Raw genomic sequence first — 15000 nt, forward strand, 5'->3', positions numbered from 1 at the left:
GAGAGAGAGAGAGAGAGAGAGAAAGCTTGTGCACGTGGGTGTGAACACTTACACGTTTTTTTTGGAAGGGGGGAAGAGATCAAAATGTGACTATACAAGTGTACTAGGGGTAGGGGGGATGAAGTGGGGGAATCTGAATGGGCGTCTGTGTGCATGCATGGATGTATGTAGGGGGTGGGTGGGGGATACACGTCTGTGAGTATGTGTGTGTGTGTGTGTGTGTGTGTGTGTGTGTGTGTGTGTGTGTGTGTGTGTGTGTGTGTGTGTGTGTGTGTGTGTGTGAAAGCTTTTTTTTTTTTTTTTTTTTGGGGGGGGGGGGGGGGATGTTATTGAAATTTGGTTTGTTAAATATGTTGCTTTTTAAAATTCATATCACTGGGGTTTTTTGGGTTTGTTTTTTTCAAATTTGATTTTCTTTGTGTTGCTCCGTTAATATTCATTCAAATGATTGCAAAAATGTCAGTACAACAAAAAGTGAATCCGACAATAAACGGTTTCAGGCAGTCAGTCAGTCAGTCAGTCAGTCAATCAGTGAGTCAGTGTCCGTGTCTGTGTGTCTGTCTGTCTCTGTCTCTCTCTGTCTCTGTATCTCTCTCCCTCCCTCTCTCTCTGTGGATTTCTCACCGGTATATACGCTTCAGATGTTCCCGGTGTACATATCATGACACACTTTCGCGCAGATCAAATCAAATCATGGTGCTTAGAGCCTCACTTACCACTAAGGCCATCTCGAGGCCATCGCCATGTAGGTATTTACTTCAAGTCAAGGGTAACAACAAAAAAAGTACAATAAAAGCTAATCACTACTTCAAACATTTCCTTAAAAAAATTTAAAAACCTTCCAGAGTTTAAAACATTCAAATCGGATTAAAACTGTTCATTTCTGTCAAGGAGTCTATTAGCGCCCACGGAGGGACATCACGAAACAGTCTTCAGAGAATCCGACGTGTAAAAAAAAAAAAAATATATATATATATATATATATATATATTTAAATTTGTGTGTGTGTGTGTGTGGTCTTATCAATGTCTTTTTATGCAGAATCTTGTGTCCCACATGTGGGCGAGCCTTCACGGCCCGGATTGGCCTCATCAGTCACCTCCGGACCCACAACCACCGATCTTCCATCTGATTTGTGAAGCCATGGTCATCTTCGAATCTGAAGGACGAACATTCATTCATACAGAATCTTGCTAAGACCGGCGGTGCTTGTCATAATGCAGTTTTGTTCATAAAACCGTATTGCTTCTCTTCATAACGGGGACCAAAGCTTTAACTCTCTCCATACGAACGGCGAAAGAGACAATGTTAACAGCGTTTCACCCCAATCACCATCATCAAAATATTGCAATCGGAAGGCTCTTATACTGAAGAGGTGAATGTTGACAAAGAATACCACAATTCTGACGACGGAAGCTAAAGGTTGGCTCATTCAGACACCCACTGGACATCCGATGGGTCTGTGTAAAGAAGAGAGGACTGGCCGTACTGAGTGAGTTAAAATGGATGAAATATCCGAGTCCGAGTCTGAATCACAGTCTGTGTCTGTTTCGGTTTCGGTTTCTGTCTGTTCGTCTCTGTCTATGTCAGTCTGTCTGTCACCCTTTCTCCCCACTTCCTCCCTCCTACCATCTCCCTGTTATGCATGCCTTCTGTCTGTCTGTCTGTCTGTCTGACTCGGTCTCTGTCTCTGTCTCTCTCTCTTCACTCTTCCTCCCTCCCCCCCATTCCGTTTCCCTTCCTCCCACCCTCCCTCTCTCCCCCTCTCTCTCTTTCCCTCTCTCCCCTCCCTCCCTCTCTCCCCCCTCTCTCCCTCTTTCCCTCTCTCTCTCTCCCCACCCTCCCTCTCTCCACCTCTCTCCCTCTCTTCCACCCTCCCTCTCTCCCCCTCTCCCTCTTTCCCTCTCTCTCTCTCTCCCCACCCTCCCTCTCTCCCTACCTCTCTCTCTCCCCACCCTCCCTCTCTCCCTATCTCTCTCTCTCTCCACCCTCCCTCTCTCCCCCTCTCTCCCTCTCTCCTACCCTCCCTCTCTCTCCCCTCTCTCTCTCTCTTTCCCTCTCTCTCTCTCTCCCCTCCCTCCCTCCCCCAATCCCTCTTCCCTACCCCCTCCTCTCTTCCTCCTGTCATCTCCTCCCCTCTCCTCCTCCTGTCATCTCCCCCTCTCTTCCTCCTGTCATCTCCCCCTCACTTCCTCCTGTCATCTCCCCCTCACTTCCTCCTGTCATCTCCCCCTCTCTTCCTCCTCCTGTCATCTCCCCCCCTCTCTTCCTCCTGTCATCTCCCCCCCCCCTCTCCTCCTCCTGTCATCTCCCCCCCTCTCCTCCTCCTGTCATCTCCCCCTCTCTTCCTCCTGTCCCAACAACAGGTGCCCAGGGGTGGTCGTCGTGGCGGAGGGGCCTACCGGGGGAGCGACCCGCGAGGAGCGGCAGCAGCAGCAGCAGCAGCAGCAGGAGAAGGAGGACGAGAGGGGGGAGGAGGATGGGGGGCGGCGCGGCGAGGGCGGTGCTGGTGGTGTACCTGTGTCTGTGGCAGGTGGGGTCGGCGCTCACCTGTGGCAACGACCCGCTCCGCCGCTTCCGCCCACTGTCCAGGATGTTGGGTCAGTTGCTGTAGTCGTGGTGGTGGTGGTGGTGGTGGTGGTGGTGGAGGGGTGGGGCGGAGGAAGGGTGTGGGGGGGGGGGGGGGGGAGCGTGGGTGGTGGTGATGGTGGTGGTGTTGATTGTGGGGGTGGTGATGGTGGTGGTAGTGGTGGTGGGTATGGTGGTGGTAGCGGGGGGGGGGGGGGGGGGGGGTGAGGGGGGCGGGGGTAGTGGTGGTGGGTATGGTGGTGGTGGTGTGGGTGGGGGTGGGGGTGGTGGAGATGGTGTTGATGGTGGTGGTAGTGGTGTTGGTGGTGGTGGTGGTGGTGGTGGATGTGATGGCGGTGGTGATGGTGATGACGACGACGATGATGATGATGATGACGTTGATGATGGTGTTGATGACAGTCATAATGGTGATGGTGGAGATGATGATGGTGGTGTGGTGGTGGTGATTTGGTGGTGATGGTGATGTTGGTGGTGGTGGTGGTGGTCAAGATGAAGAATGTGATGATGATGATGATGATGATGATGATGATGATGATGATGATGATACTAGTGATTTTCTTTTCTTCAGTTTCTGTAGCCTTCTGTCCACACGTACAAGTGACAAGTTTTGTTTTCTAGTCCTTTGTTTCGGAGTTATGCTCGTATTTCGAAAAGGCGAATGTGGAAAAAAGCGTTGATTTTTTTTCTCTATACAAGAGTAAGCGCAACATAAATGTAGTTATTACTAGTAGTAGTAGGAGGAGGAGGAGGAGGAGAAGTAGTAGTAGGAGTATCATCACCAACTTTATAATGATGATGATGGTGATGGTGATGATGATGATGATTATGATGACGATGATTATCATTATTATCTTCATCGTTATTATCATGAGTAGTAGTAGAATAAGTATCATAATCAACATGATGATAATGATGATGGTGATGATTTTCATTATAATCATTATCATTATGGTGAAGAAGATGATGATGATGATGATGAAGATAGTTATTGTTGTTCTTGTCGTCGTCGTCGTCGCCGCCATCATCATCATCAGTAGCAGTAGTAGCAACAACAACAACAACAACAACAAGAGCAGCAGTAGTATCAAAATCATTCTTAATATCATCACCATTACCACCACCACCACCATCATCATCATCATCATCATCATCATCATCGTTATCATCACTGACATCATCACCTGCCCCTGTCATGACACAGGCAAGGACATCGGCACGCTCCTGGGGATCCTCCGCACGTCCAACCAGGACCTCTTCTTCCAGATCGAGGCGGAGTGGAGGATGTACGCCGAATGCGTCCGACAGGTGGACACCGGCTACTTCAAACGCTCCGCCGCCGGGGTACACGTGCAGGACCAGCTACCCGGGGTACCCCTCCTACCCGTACCCCTACCCTTACAGGAAGAGACAGCCTTCGGGGAGATGCTTCGAGAGGGAGATGATAAAGGGGTGGTGGGGTGGAGGAGTGGGGTGGATCTAGCAGGTCAGAGAACAGAGAAGAAAGTGGAGGAGGAGGAGGAGGAGGAGAAGGAGGAAGAGGAGGCGGAGGCGGTGGCGAGAGAGGCATCACTGTCTGGTCTGTTAGGCTCTGGTGGACGTCGTGGTTTTGCAGTGCTGGTTGATGGTGATGATGATGATGATGATGAGGAGGAGGAGGAGGAGGAGGAGGAGGAGGAACGAGGAGAGTCTGATGGTCCGGAGGAGTGTGAGGAGAGCGCAGATGGGTTCGCCGTGGTGAGTTTGTTTGGGTGTTTTTTTTTTGTTTTTTTTTGGTTTTTGAATGAGTTTTTGTTCTGTTTTGTTGTGTTGGTGTTGTCTGTATGGTTTGGTTTGATTGTATGTGTGTGTGTGTGTGTGTGTGTGTGTGTGTGTGTGTGTGTGCCTGCGTGCGTGTGTGTGTGTGCGTGAGTGTGTGAATGTGTGTGTTTGTGCGTGAGAGAGAGAGAGAGGGGGGGGGGGTACAGGGGGGAGAGGTAGTAGCGAGAGAGAGAGAGAGAGGTAGTAGAGAGAGAGAAAGAGAGAGAGGGGGAAGGGAGAGAGAGAAAGAGAGTGAGGGAGGGGAGAGGGAGAGAGAGAGAGAGGTGGTAGAGAGAGAGAGAAAGAGAGAGAGGGGGAAGGGAGAGAGAGAAAGAGAGTGAGGGAGGGGAGAGGGAGAGAGAGAGAGAGGTGGTAGAGAGAGAGAGAGAGAGAGAGGGGGGGGGAGGGAGAGAGAGAGAAAGAGAGTGAGGCAGTTGAGAGAGACAAAGAGAGACAGACAGACAGAGAGACAGACAGACAGACAGAGAGAGAGAGTAAGAGCGTGTCTGGTTCTATTTCCTTCTTTCTTTTTGGTAGGTTTCTGTTGTTTGTCTGTTTATTTTAATTTGCTTTGTTTTTATCGATTCTACGTCTTTTCGCCAGAACTACGAGATATTAGACGAATTAGATATTACGTTTTGTTGGGCTGTTTGTTGTGCTTTGTTTCTTTGTTTCTTTGTTTTCTTCGTTTATTTTCGGTGTCAGTTTCTCATTCATCTGCTCTTGATTATTTCCGTCTATTTTTCACTTTCTTTTCTTTTTTTTTAAACTTTTTTTTTTTTTTTTTTATAGAATAATTATAATCCAAGAAGCATGATTTAATTTTCCATATTACCTTCACTGCAAGGGAAGTTTATCAAGAACACAATCCTGTTCTTATTAATACGTACTGGTTGTTTCTTCGCGTTTTGTGGTGGTGGTGGTGGTGGTGGTGGTTGTTTTGTATTCGATGGTGATAATGACCTTGTTGTTGTTGTTGTTGATGTTGATGTTGATCTTGATGTAGGCTACGTTGTTGGTGGTGGTGCTGTTGATGATAGCGATGATGTTGCTGTTGTTTTTTTCATTTTCTTTATTTCGTTCATTCTTCCTAATGTTGACCTTTTCTCTTGCTTTACTTTCTTTCTTTCTTTCTATCTTTCTTTCTTCGGGTTTTCCTTCCTTCTTCTTGTTGGTTTTTGTTTTGTTTCTTTGTTTGTTTTTCATTCCTTCTACACTTCTCTTACTATCATTCTGGTGGTGGTGGTTTTTTCCGTTTCTTATTCCTTATGTTCTACATTCATAAACGCGCGCACGCGCACGCACACACACACACACACACACACACACACACACACACACACACACACACACACACACACACACACACACACACACACATATATATATATATATATATATCGGGTGTCCCCCAAAAAGTGAACTGCTTTTTGACAAGTATTTTCTTAGTGACAGGGAAACCGAATTAATTGAAAAATTTCACACAGTAACCTTAGGGTATCATCAACAAGGTTGCAAAATATCTAAAAGTTCGGACCCAATTTACGCGAGTATTATCAAATTTAATACAGTATGTCAAAAAATCAAATATCAGAGGGAAACACTTATTTCAGTTTATGCTCAGTGTGGCCTCCACGACTAAACTAAGCCGTTTCTTCCAAGCAGAAATGTTTTTACGTATTTCTACCACCGATATCTTCTCCCATGACATAACCATCATGACTTTTAACGCCTGCCCGGTCAATTTGTCTCTCACTCCCCTGTAAACTTTCTCCTTCAGAGAGTCCCATATGGCATAATCCACTGGGTTTCAGTGAGGACTTTGTGGAGGCCATTCATCCTTCTCGATGAATTCTGGTGTAGCCTCCTCCAGATGGGCCTGGGTTACCCTACTTGTGTGTGAAGGAGCCCCCATCTTGCTGAAATTGTTTCTAGGATAAAGACCCCTACAATCCGGGAGAAGATTGTCATCCAATAACTGAATGTAGCTTTCACTATTAACCTTGGCTCTATCAGTGTCAATAAAATGAGTGTTTGTTTTTCCTTTCCAGGATACTCCAGCTGAAACCATTATCTTTTTTGAAAATCTAGAAGTCTCATGATAGAGGCAAGATGGCTGCATTTATCGTTTCTCTTTCCCATAAACGAGATCGTTTTGGTGATTTTTAGCTATCTCGAACGTAAAGTCTTTCTCGTCTGTGAAAATGATCCTTTTCACATCAGTGGCCGAGTAGCGGTCTTTCAAGTTACGGCAGCGAGTTTTTCTTTTCCCTCTAACATTTTGGTCCCTCCTTGATACCCGTTTCCTCTTGAAGGGCTTCAGCTCCAGTTCTTTCGCTATTCTTTGCACAGAAGTCTTGCTCACTTGTAAATCGCTTGCAACTTCTCTAAGAGATTTGTGGGTCCCTGGGTTCTCCTCCTGGGATTGAATCAGTTCCTCAACACGGTCCTTGTTCTCCTCCGAACATGCCGTCTTGTGTCTCCCACAGCCAATTTTACGTGCTACTGACTCTGAAGTGCGTATTTTAGCGATACGTCTGTCTACAGTGACATGACTCCACCCCTTGCCTGGAAATTCCTTTACGATCCTTCTTCCACCCCAGCCTTTCTCCTTGAAACAGTTTGCAATGGTAACCTTATCACTCTCACTCAAAGGCATGGTTGATCATCCCAAACTAACTTTGGACAGAACTGATTTTGGATACAGACGATAAAAAAAAATCAAAACAAAAAAACAAAAACAAAATTAAAAAAAACCCAATAGACTCGACACCCAGACAGGCTGTTTTTAGACTGACACTGATTGACAGATGCGAACACCTGGCAACTGGCATGAACACTGATGAAGGTCACAGAACACAGCTCTGATATTGGATTTTTTGACATGCTGTTTTGAATTTGACAATACTCGCATAATTTGCGTCCGAACTTTTAGATATTTTGCAGAGTTGTTGATCATACCCTAAGGTTACTGTGTGAAAATTTTCAAAGAATTCGTTTTCTCTATCACTGAGAAAATACTTGTCAAAAAGCGGTTCATTTTTTGGGGGGACACCCGATAAATAAATAAATAAATAAATATATATATATATATATATATATATATATATATATATGTGTGTGTGTGTGTGTGTGTGTGTGTGTGTGTGTGTGTGACTCGACTTCGGGCTGAGAGAGTGATTGGTGTGAGTGACGAGCAAGATGTATTGTATATGAGGGAGGTCGGGGGGAGGGGGAGGACGGTAGAGCCATGTTTTCAGTGAATTCGGTTTCTCTATCACTGAGAAAATACTTGACAAAAAGCGGTTCACTGTTTTGGGGACACCCGATATATATATATCCCACTACAGCACATGCACCCATACGTGTGTAAGTGAACAGAGAGATAGGTAACAGATAATCACATTCATTCTCACAACCACAATTGTATTTATTCCCCCCTTGTTTTTGTCATTCTAGTTTCGACACAGGTTGCTCTGACATACAAGCTGACTGCCTGGCCTTCCTGCTGGTACCCCCAAGGTGCTTGGGACAGGCATGGGAGTCCTCTTGAGGGAAAACCAACCCTCCCCCCCCCCTACAACAACACCGGGCAGGGGCTTAATTTAACACTCCTTCCTCTACGTTGAAAGGAGTACTCCGACGCCCGGGAGTTCTGCATAAAGGAGAAAAAAAAAAGCTCCCTTCGCTTTCCTTCTTCACTTCTGTTGGCAGAACTACTGTCGCTGTCTGGAAACACGAAGCATTTTGTGTTTGCTGTTGGTTGTTGTCTGGAACCAGGTTGTGTGTTGTGTTGTTGTGTGAAGCAGGAATAAAGTGGCAAACATGATTCCCCCTTCTTTTTGATGATTCCTTCTTTTCTTTTCTTTTTTTTTTTTGAGGGAGGTGGGAAGGGGCGGGGGGATTAATGCGTGGTGTGTGTGTGTGTGTGTGTGTGTGTGTGTGTGTGTGCGCGCGCGCGCGCACGTCTATTTGTATGTCTGTATGTATGTGTATGTGCGTGCGCATGTGTGTGCAAGTGTATGTGTGTGTGTGTCTGTGTGGTTCAGTGTGTATGTGTGTGTGTGTGTGTGTGTGTCTCAGTGTGTATGGGCGTGCAAGCTATCGCGTGTGTGTGAGGGTTGTAGGTGTGCTGGAGGCCCGTGGAGGCCCGTGGAGGCCCGTGGAGGCCCCTGGAGGCCCGTGGAGGGCTATGATTAGGGAGGTGAGCCAAGTGCGTCAATTTTGTCACCCTGGCGCATGCGTCAAAGGTAACGTCCTGACGCAAGTATCAATTGCGTCATCTTGACAACACCAGCACAATACACAGTACAATACGATACGAAACAACCCGATACAATACAACACAATACAAAAAAAAAAAAAAAGCGACATTGTGTTCTGTTCACAATAATGATCTTTATTCTGTGAGCAAACCAGTTTCTGATGCCAGAAAAGTGGGAACTTCAATAGCAGCGGTAAAAATGCATACCGGCATTGCGCTGTTTCTCAGTCGTTGCGAAATGTGATAGCTGAGCGAGACTCCACACACACACACACACACACACACACACACACACACACACACACACACACAACACACACACACACACACACAACAACAACAACAACAACACAACACACACACACAAACACAACACAACACAACACAACACAACACAACACAACACACACACACACAACAACAACACAACACACACACACAACACACACACACACACACACACACACACAACACAACACAACACACACACACACAAACACAACAACAACAACACAACACACACACACACACACACAACACAACACAACACACACACACACACACACACACACAACAACAACAACACAACACACACACACACAACACACACACATAACACGCACAAGTGAAATCAGAGGCGGCGTACACACATATACCCAGCTTAGATTTTTTTTTCCCTCCACCCCGGGTGGCAGTCAAACGCAGAGACTGTTTACACCCGAGGTTTCATAAGCGCTGGAGAATCGTGTACCTCCCTCTGTCTCACTTAGAGATGCTCAGCGACCAGATTTCACCCGACATGTCAAATTCTCAGTGTTACCTATCAAGGCTAAAGGTCCCCATAGTCTTTTTATTTCTGTGTGTGTGTGTGTGTGTGTGTGCGCGCGCGCGCGCGCGCGCGCGGGCCTAGAATTAACTTAATCAAGATTTTGGGCCTTTTGAATATTATTATTAGTGGTAGTAGTATTTTTATGTATTTATCCATTTTTTATTTATTCATTTTATTTATTTATTTTATTATTAATATTTTTATTTTTATTTGATGTGATTTATTTTATTTTATTTTATTTTATTTTATTCATTTTTTTTCTCAAGGCCTGATCAGCGCGTTGGGTTACGCTTGGCAGATGCGGTGTAGCGTATATGGATTTGACCGAACGCAGTGACGCCTCCTTGAGCTACTGATACTGATACTGATACTTGGACGGCCACAAAGGGCAGTGATTTTAACCTATCCACTGTGTCTAGGGCTCGGCATAGGCAGGCGGGGCCCAGTCCTCTCCTGCCTACCTACCTTCCTCAGCCGAAGTCGGGTTCCCATTCAGTCACACCCGGGGTGGAGTGAGGAAAATCGGAGTAAAGTGCCTTTTCTCAAGGACGCAACACTATGCCGAAACGGAGTCTCGAACCCCTGATCACTGGTGAACACTGGATCAGAAGTCCAACACCTGACCGATTGTGCCATGGCTCCTTTCTGTTCTGAATGTAACAGGCTATGCAAATAAATAGAAACTAAATAAAGATTTTTTTTTTTCTTAATCAAATCACGTACACAAAGACAAGTGCTCGCAATGGCAATCTATGCTGGGGAAATGGGATATCAAGATTTTTTTCTTCTTCTTTCTGTGTCTATCTATCTATCTATATATCTTTCTATGTATCTTTTTTCTGTAAGTCTATTATCTTTCTTTCTTTCTGTCTGTCTGTCTGTCTATCTATCTGTCTAGCTAGTTAGCTAACTATCTATCTGGGTATCTATCTAGGTATAAAAAAAATTATATCTATTCATTTATTTGTTTATCTATGTAGGTACATATTCATTCATTTATCTGTTTACCTGTTTTACCTATCTTTTTTGCCCGGCTATCTTATGTTTGTCCGTCTGTCAATATATATGTTTATCTACCTATATGTATCTCTGTTTGTCTGATTAACTATCGATTTGCCAGTCTAACGTATTCGGTATGTCTCTACACCTTCTCCCTACTAGTATATCTCTGTCTAACTGACCCGACTGTTTCCGCCTGCGCATTAATCAATCAATCAGTCCATTCATTCATCCATCCTTCTGTCTATGCCATCCATCCACCCACATCTACCTACCTACCTATCCATCTCTTGTCAAGTCTCTGTCTGCCCGCCCACCCTGTCTCTGTGTATCGCCATCCCTTCCTCTTATATTTTCGTTTGAGTGTGTATTTGGATGTTCAAATGCATTGCAATGTGATGATTATCTATCTATCTATTTATCTATATAAAGAATAGAGTTCACATACCCCTTCATAAGGGGCCTAGGCCTATACATGAATAAACCATCTGGAATTCCTCTCTTCCTATCTCTTTCCGTACCGGTCTCCAGTCCTGCTTTACAGCTCATCCCGATGGTGTCTCAGAGACCTCACACGACCCAGGAACATGCGGACGTCGTTGTACGTCTTGAGGTCCACGATCCTGTCCAGGGACACCACGTCCTCGGCCCGACGGGGAGTCAGCTTCTCCACGACCCCGGAAAACTTCCCTGTCCGCTGAATCCGGGCCAGCCTGTCCGCTGTAGAGCCGTCAGGAGTTGTTGACGGAATTCCGTCTCCGTATTCTTCCGGATCCGGATCCTCCGCACTGGACTTCCGGAAGAAGCCGAGGGCAAGGACGAGTTCCGTGATGTCATCTTTGTTGAGGTCTCCTATGTGGAGTTTCTGGAGAAGAGGGAGGGGGTGGGGGGGAGAAAATGATGTTAACGTTGCTGAAGTTCATCACGATGCTGGTGATGATGATGATATGACGATAATGATATGATGATGATGATGATGACGATGATGATGATGATATGGATACTTATGCAACGCCTGTTCTCGGTCAGAAAGCAAGCTCTAAGCACTTTACAAACACAGAACCATTTGAAATGCAGGCTGCCTACCTGGGCAGAGCCGACTTACAGCTGCCATTTGGGAGCGCTCATCATTCGTTTCCTGTGTCATTTGATCATGTTTCAGTCACGCACACACAAACACACTAACTCATACAGACATGTAACATTTTATGTGTTTGGCCGTTTTGTTCATTTACCCCACCATGTAGGCAGCCACACTCTGTTTTCGTGGGTGTGCATGCTGGGCATGTTCGTGTTTCCATAAACCACCGAACGCTCGCTGCCTTGGATTACAGGATATTCAACGTGCTTATTTGATCTTCTGCTTGCGCATAGCACGAAGGAGGATCAGGCACTAGCAGGTCTACACAAAATATGTTGACAAGGCAGATCGAAAAAATCTCCACCCTTTCCCACCAGGTGCGACGGGGATCGAACTAAGGAAACTCGATGATGATGATGATGATGATGATGATGATGATGACGATGATTGTGATGATATCACTGAAGCCCAGGACGATGCTGGTGATGATGATAATGATAATGTTCATGGCGATGATGATGATGATGATGATGATGACAACGACGTCCACGATGCTGGTGTTGATGATGATGATGATCATCATCATCATCGTTAAGTGTATAGTTATACCATCGTCATTATCCTCACGTTTATCATCAGCAGCCATCATCTTCTTTACCGCTACTATAATCATATTCAGTTATACACAACAAAGTAACAACATCAACAACAACAACAACAACAACATAGCCACCTTCAACTATTTGTCTACCATCAACCAGAAACCATCACCATCAACAAAGCAACATCATCACGACCATAGTCTTTCTTTCTTCTTTTTTTCTCTCCGGTACATGACCCAACATCGACTTGCCGATGACTCTGTCGCAATTGATGCATGCTGGGGATTTTCGCGTCTCCATAACCCACCGAATACTGACATGGATGACAGGATCTTTAACGTTCGTATTTGATCTTCTGCGTGCGTATACACACGAAGGGGGCTCAGGCACTAGCAGGTCTGCACATTATGTTGACCTGGGAGATCGGAAAAATCTCCACCTGTCGTCGTCATCATCACTAAAACAGATAACAAGAACTCTGTCGACATCAGTCACGGAGACGACCACTGTAGTACCTCCCTCAACGAACTCATCAGCCACGGACAATAATACTAATGTCGATAACAGCACCAGCAGCAGTGTAATGTTTCAGTTTCAAGGAGGTTCGTTTAACTCACTCAGTACGGCCAGTCCTCTCTTCTCCTCTACACAGACTCCTCGGATGTCCAGTGGGTGTCTGAATGACCCAACCTTTAGCTTCCGTCGTCAGAATTGTGGTATTCTTTGTCAACATTCACCTCTTCAGTATAAGAGCCTTCCGCTTGCAATATTTTGATGATGGTAATTGGGGTGAAACGCTGTTAACGTCGTCTCTTTCGCCGTTCGTATGGAGAGAGTTAAACGTCCGGACTGATACGTAAACGCTACACCACAACTGCCTTTTTTTTCTTTTTCTTTTTCTTTTTCTTTTTAAAGAGCAGATGCCTTACGTTCGCATTAACCCAGCGCGCTAGTCAGACCTTGAAAGACATTGCTAGGTTTGTATGAAACAGCATGAGGAAGTGTCCGGGTTTATTCCAATGTACCTTTTAATTACCTGTGTGCTAACTGAATCGGTAGCGTAAGCATCACTGACTTGAAGTTGTGTACCTTGTGTAATGGAGAGAGTTACCACTCTTTACTATTTGATATAAAGTAGATGAGCAAAAAAGTAAATACACTGGAAAAAAAAGAAAAAAAAGAAAGAAAAGATACACTGAAGTTAAATGATTGAAATAAAAAAAAAAAAATAAAAACCAGCAACAGCAACATAAACATGACCACGAACAACTGTCAACGACCACCGCAATAAGTTTCTAGAATGACAACAAAGACAAAGAAGAAGAAGAAGTAGTAGTAGTTTCAGTTTCAGCTTCTCAAAGAGACGTCACTGCGTTCGGACAACCCCAGAAGACACCACACCACATCTGCTGGGCAGGTGCTGGACCAGCAACATAACCCAACATGCTTAACCAGGCCTTGGATGCATGGACATATATTACTTTTGTGTATCTATCAGAGGACAACACTCTCGTTGCCGTGTGTTGTTTTACAGTGCACCAAGTGCGTGCTGCACCCGGGACTCCGGTTTGTCGTTTCATCCCAAAGACTAGGCGCTTATTTTGATTCTCCAGTCAAACTTAGGAGAAAGAGCGAGAGCGGGATTCGAACCCACACCCTCACGGACTCTCTGTATTGGCAGCTGAGCGTTTCAACCATTTTGCACCCTTCGCTCGAAGAAGAACAACAACAACAGCAACGACGACGATGACAACAACAACATGAGGTGCAAGTACAACAAGAATGATATTATCATGGAAAGTCCCTCGCAAAAGATGAAGATATCAGTGAGTCCAGATATAAGAATGCAGCCCAATAGGCAGACGCACAGATGAATGCTGCCTGCTTTTTGGGAAGACAACAACTGCAGATGATACAGGCGCGTCTCCTTGGGACTGATTCTTCTTCTTCTTCGTTCGTGGGCTGCAACTCCCACGGTCACTCGTATGTACACGAGTGGGCTTTTACGTGTATGGCCGTTTTCACCCCGCCATGTAGGCAGCCATACTCCGTTTTCGGGGGTGTGCATGCTGGATACGTTCTTGTTTCCATAACCCACCGAACACTGACATGGATTACCAGGATGTTTAACCTGTGTTATTTGATCTTCTGCTGGCGTAAAAACACAAAAGGGGAGTTCAGGCCCAAGCAGGTCTGCATATAATGTTGACCTGGGGGATCGGAAAAATCTCCACCCTTTTTCCACGAGGCGCCGTTACCGAGAATCGAACCCGGGACCCTCAGTTTGAAAGTCCAACGCTTTAATTAACCACTCGGCAATTGGCCCCCGTCGTCCTGAAGACGCCTCTCCTCAAACGGCAAAGAGAACTCCCTTGTAGAGACAGCCAGCCAGTCGTCAGGCGATGCAGTTAGTGGCCAGGGTTTTTGCCACCCACAAGATGGCGGGAATACTGCATTCCCCTCAGAGAGAAACTTTCAGGCAGTCCTTGAAGCGTTTCAGTGATGTGGTCTTCCAATGTTCCTCGTGCCAGCAGCCACTGAGCTCTAAAAAGAAGACTATTCATTTGTTTGTGTGTGTGTGTGTGTGTGTGTGTGTGTGTGTGTGTGTGTTCTCTGTGTGTGTGTGTGTGTGTGTGTGTGTTCTGTGTGTGTGTGTGTGTGTGTTCTGTGTGTGTGTGTGTGTGTGTGTGTGTTCTGTGTGTGTGTGTGTGTGTGTGTGTGTGTGTGTGTGTGTGTTTGTGTGTGTGTGAATGTGTATGTGTGTGAGTGTGTGTGTGTATGTATGTGTGTGTGTGTGTGCGTGTTCTCTGTGTGTGTATGTGTGTGTGTGTGTGTGTGT

General features: G+C 45.7%; 2 protein-coding genes across 3 annotated transcripts in view; one reads left to right on the top strand and one right to left on the bottom strand.

Moving 5' to 3' along the window:
* The window catches only part of LOC143288279 (uncharacterized), a 54854-nt gene extending 50643 nt beyond the window's left edge, over positions 1-4211 (top strand). Inside the window, exons 2-4 of the mRNA XM_076596627.1 lie at positions 2367-2600; positions 3791-4160; positions 4202-4211. Coding sequence (XP_076452742.1) covers positions 2367-2600; positions 3791-4160; positions 4202-4211 — 614 coding nt within the window. The remainder of the gene's footprint in view (positions 1-2366; positions 2601-3790; positions 4161-4201) is intronic.
* A 5563-nt stretch (positions 4212-9774) lies between these two features.
* LOC143288052 (uncharacterized) overlaps positions 9775-15000 on the bottom strand; it is a 13264-nt gene continuing 8038 nt past the window's right edge. For both annotated transcript variants that reach the window (XM_076596317.1, XM_076596318.1), the window contains exon 5: positions 9775-11343. In XM_076596317.1, the coding sequence (XP_076452432.1) occupies positions 11017-11343 (327 nt within the window). In that variant the 3' untranslated portion in view covers positions 9775-11016. The remainder of the gene's footprint in view (positions 11344-15000) is intronic.

This window comes from Babylonia areolata, chromosome 12 (assembly GCF_041734735.1).
Source record: "Babylonia areolata isolate BAREFJ2019XMU chromosome 12, ASM4173473v1, whole genome shotgun sequence".
NCBI classification, from domain to species: Eukaryota; Metazoa; Mollusca; class Gastropoda; order Neogastropoda; family Buccinidae; genus Babylonia; species Babylonia areolata.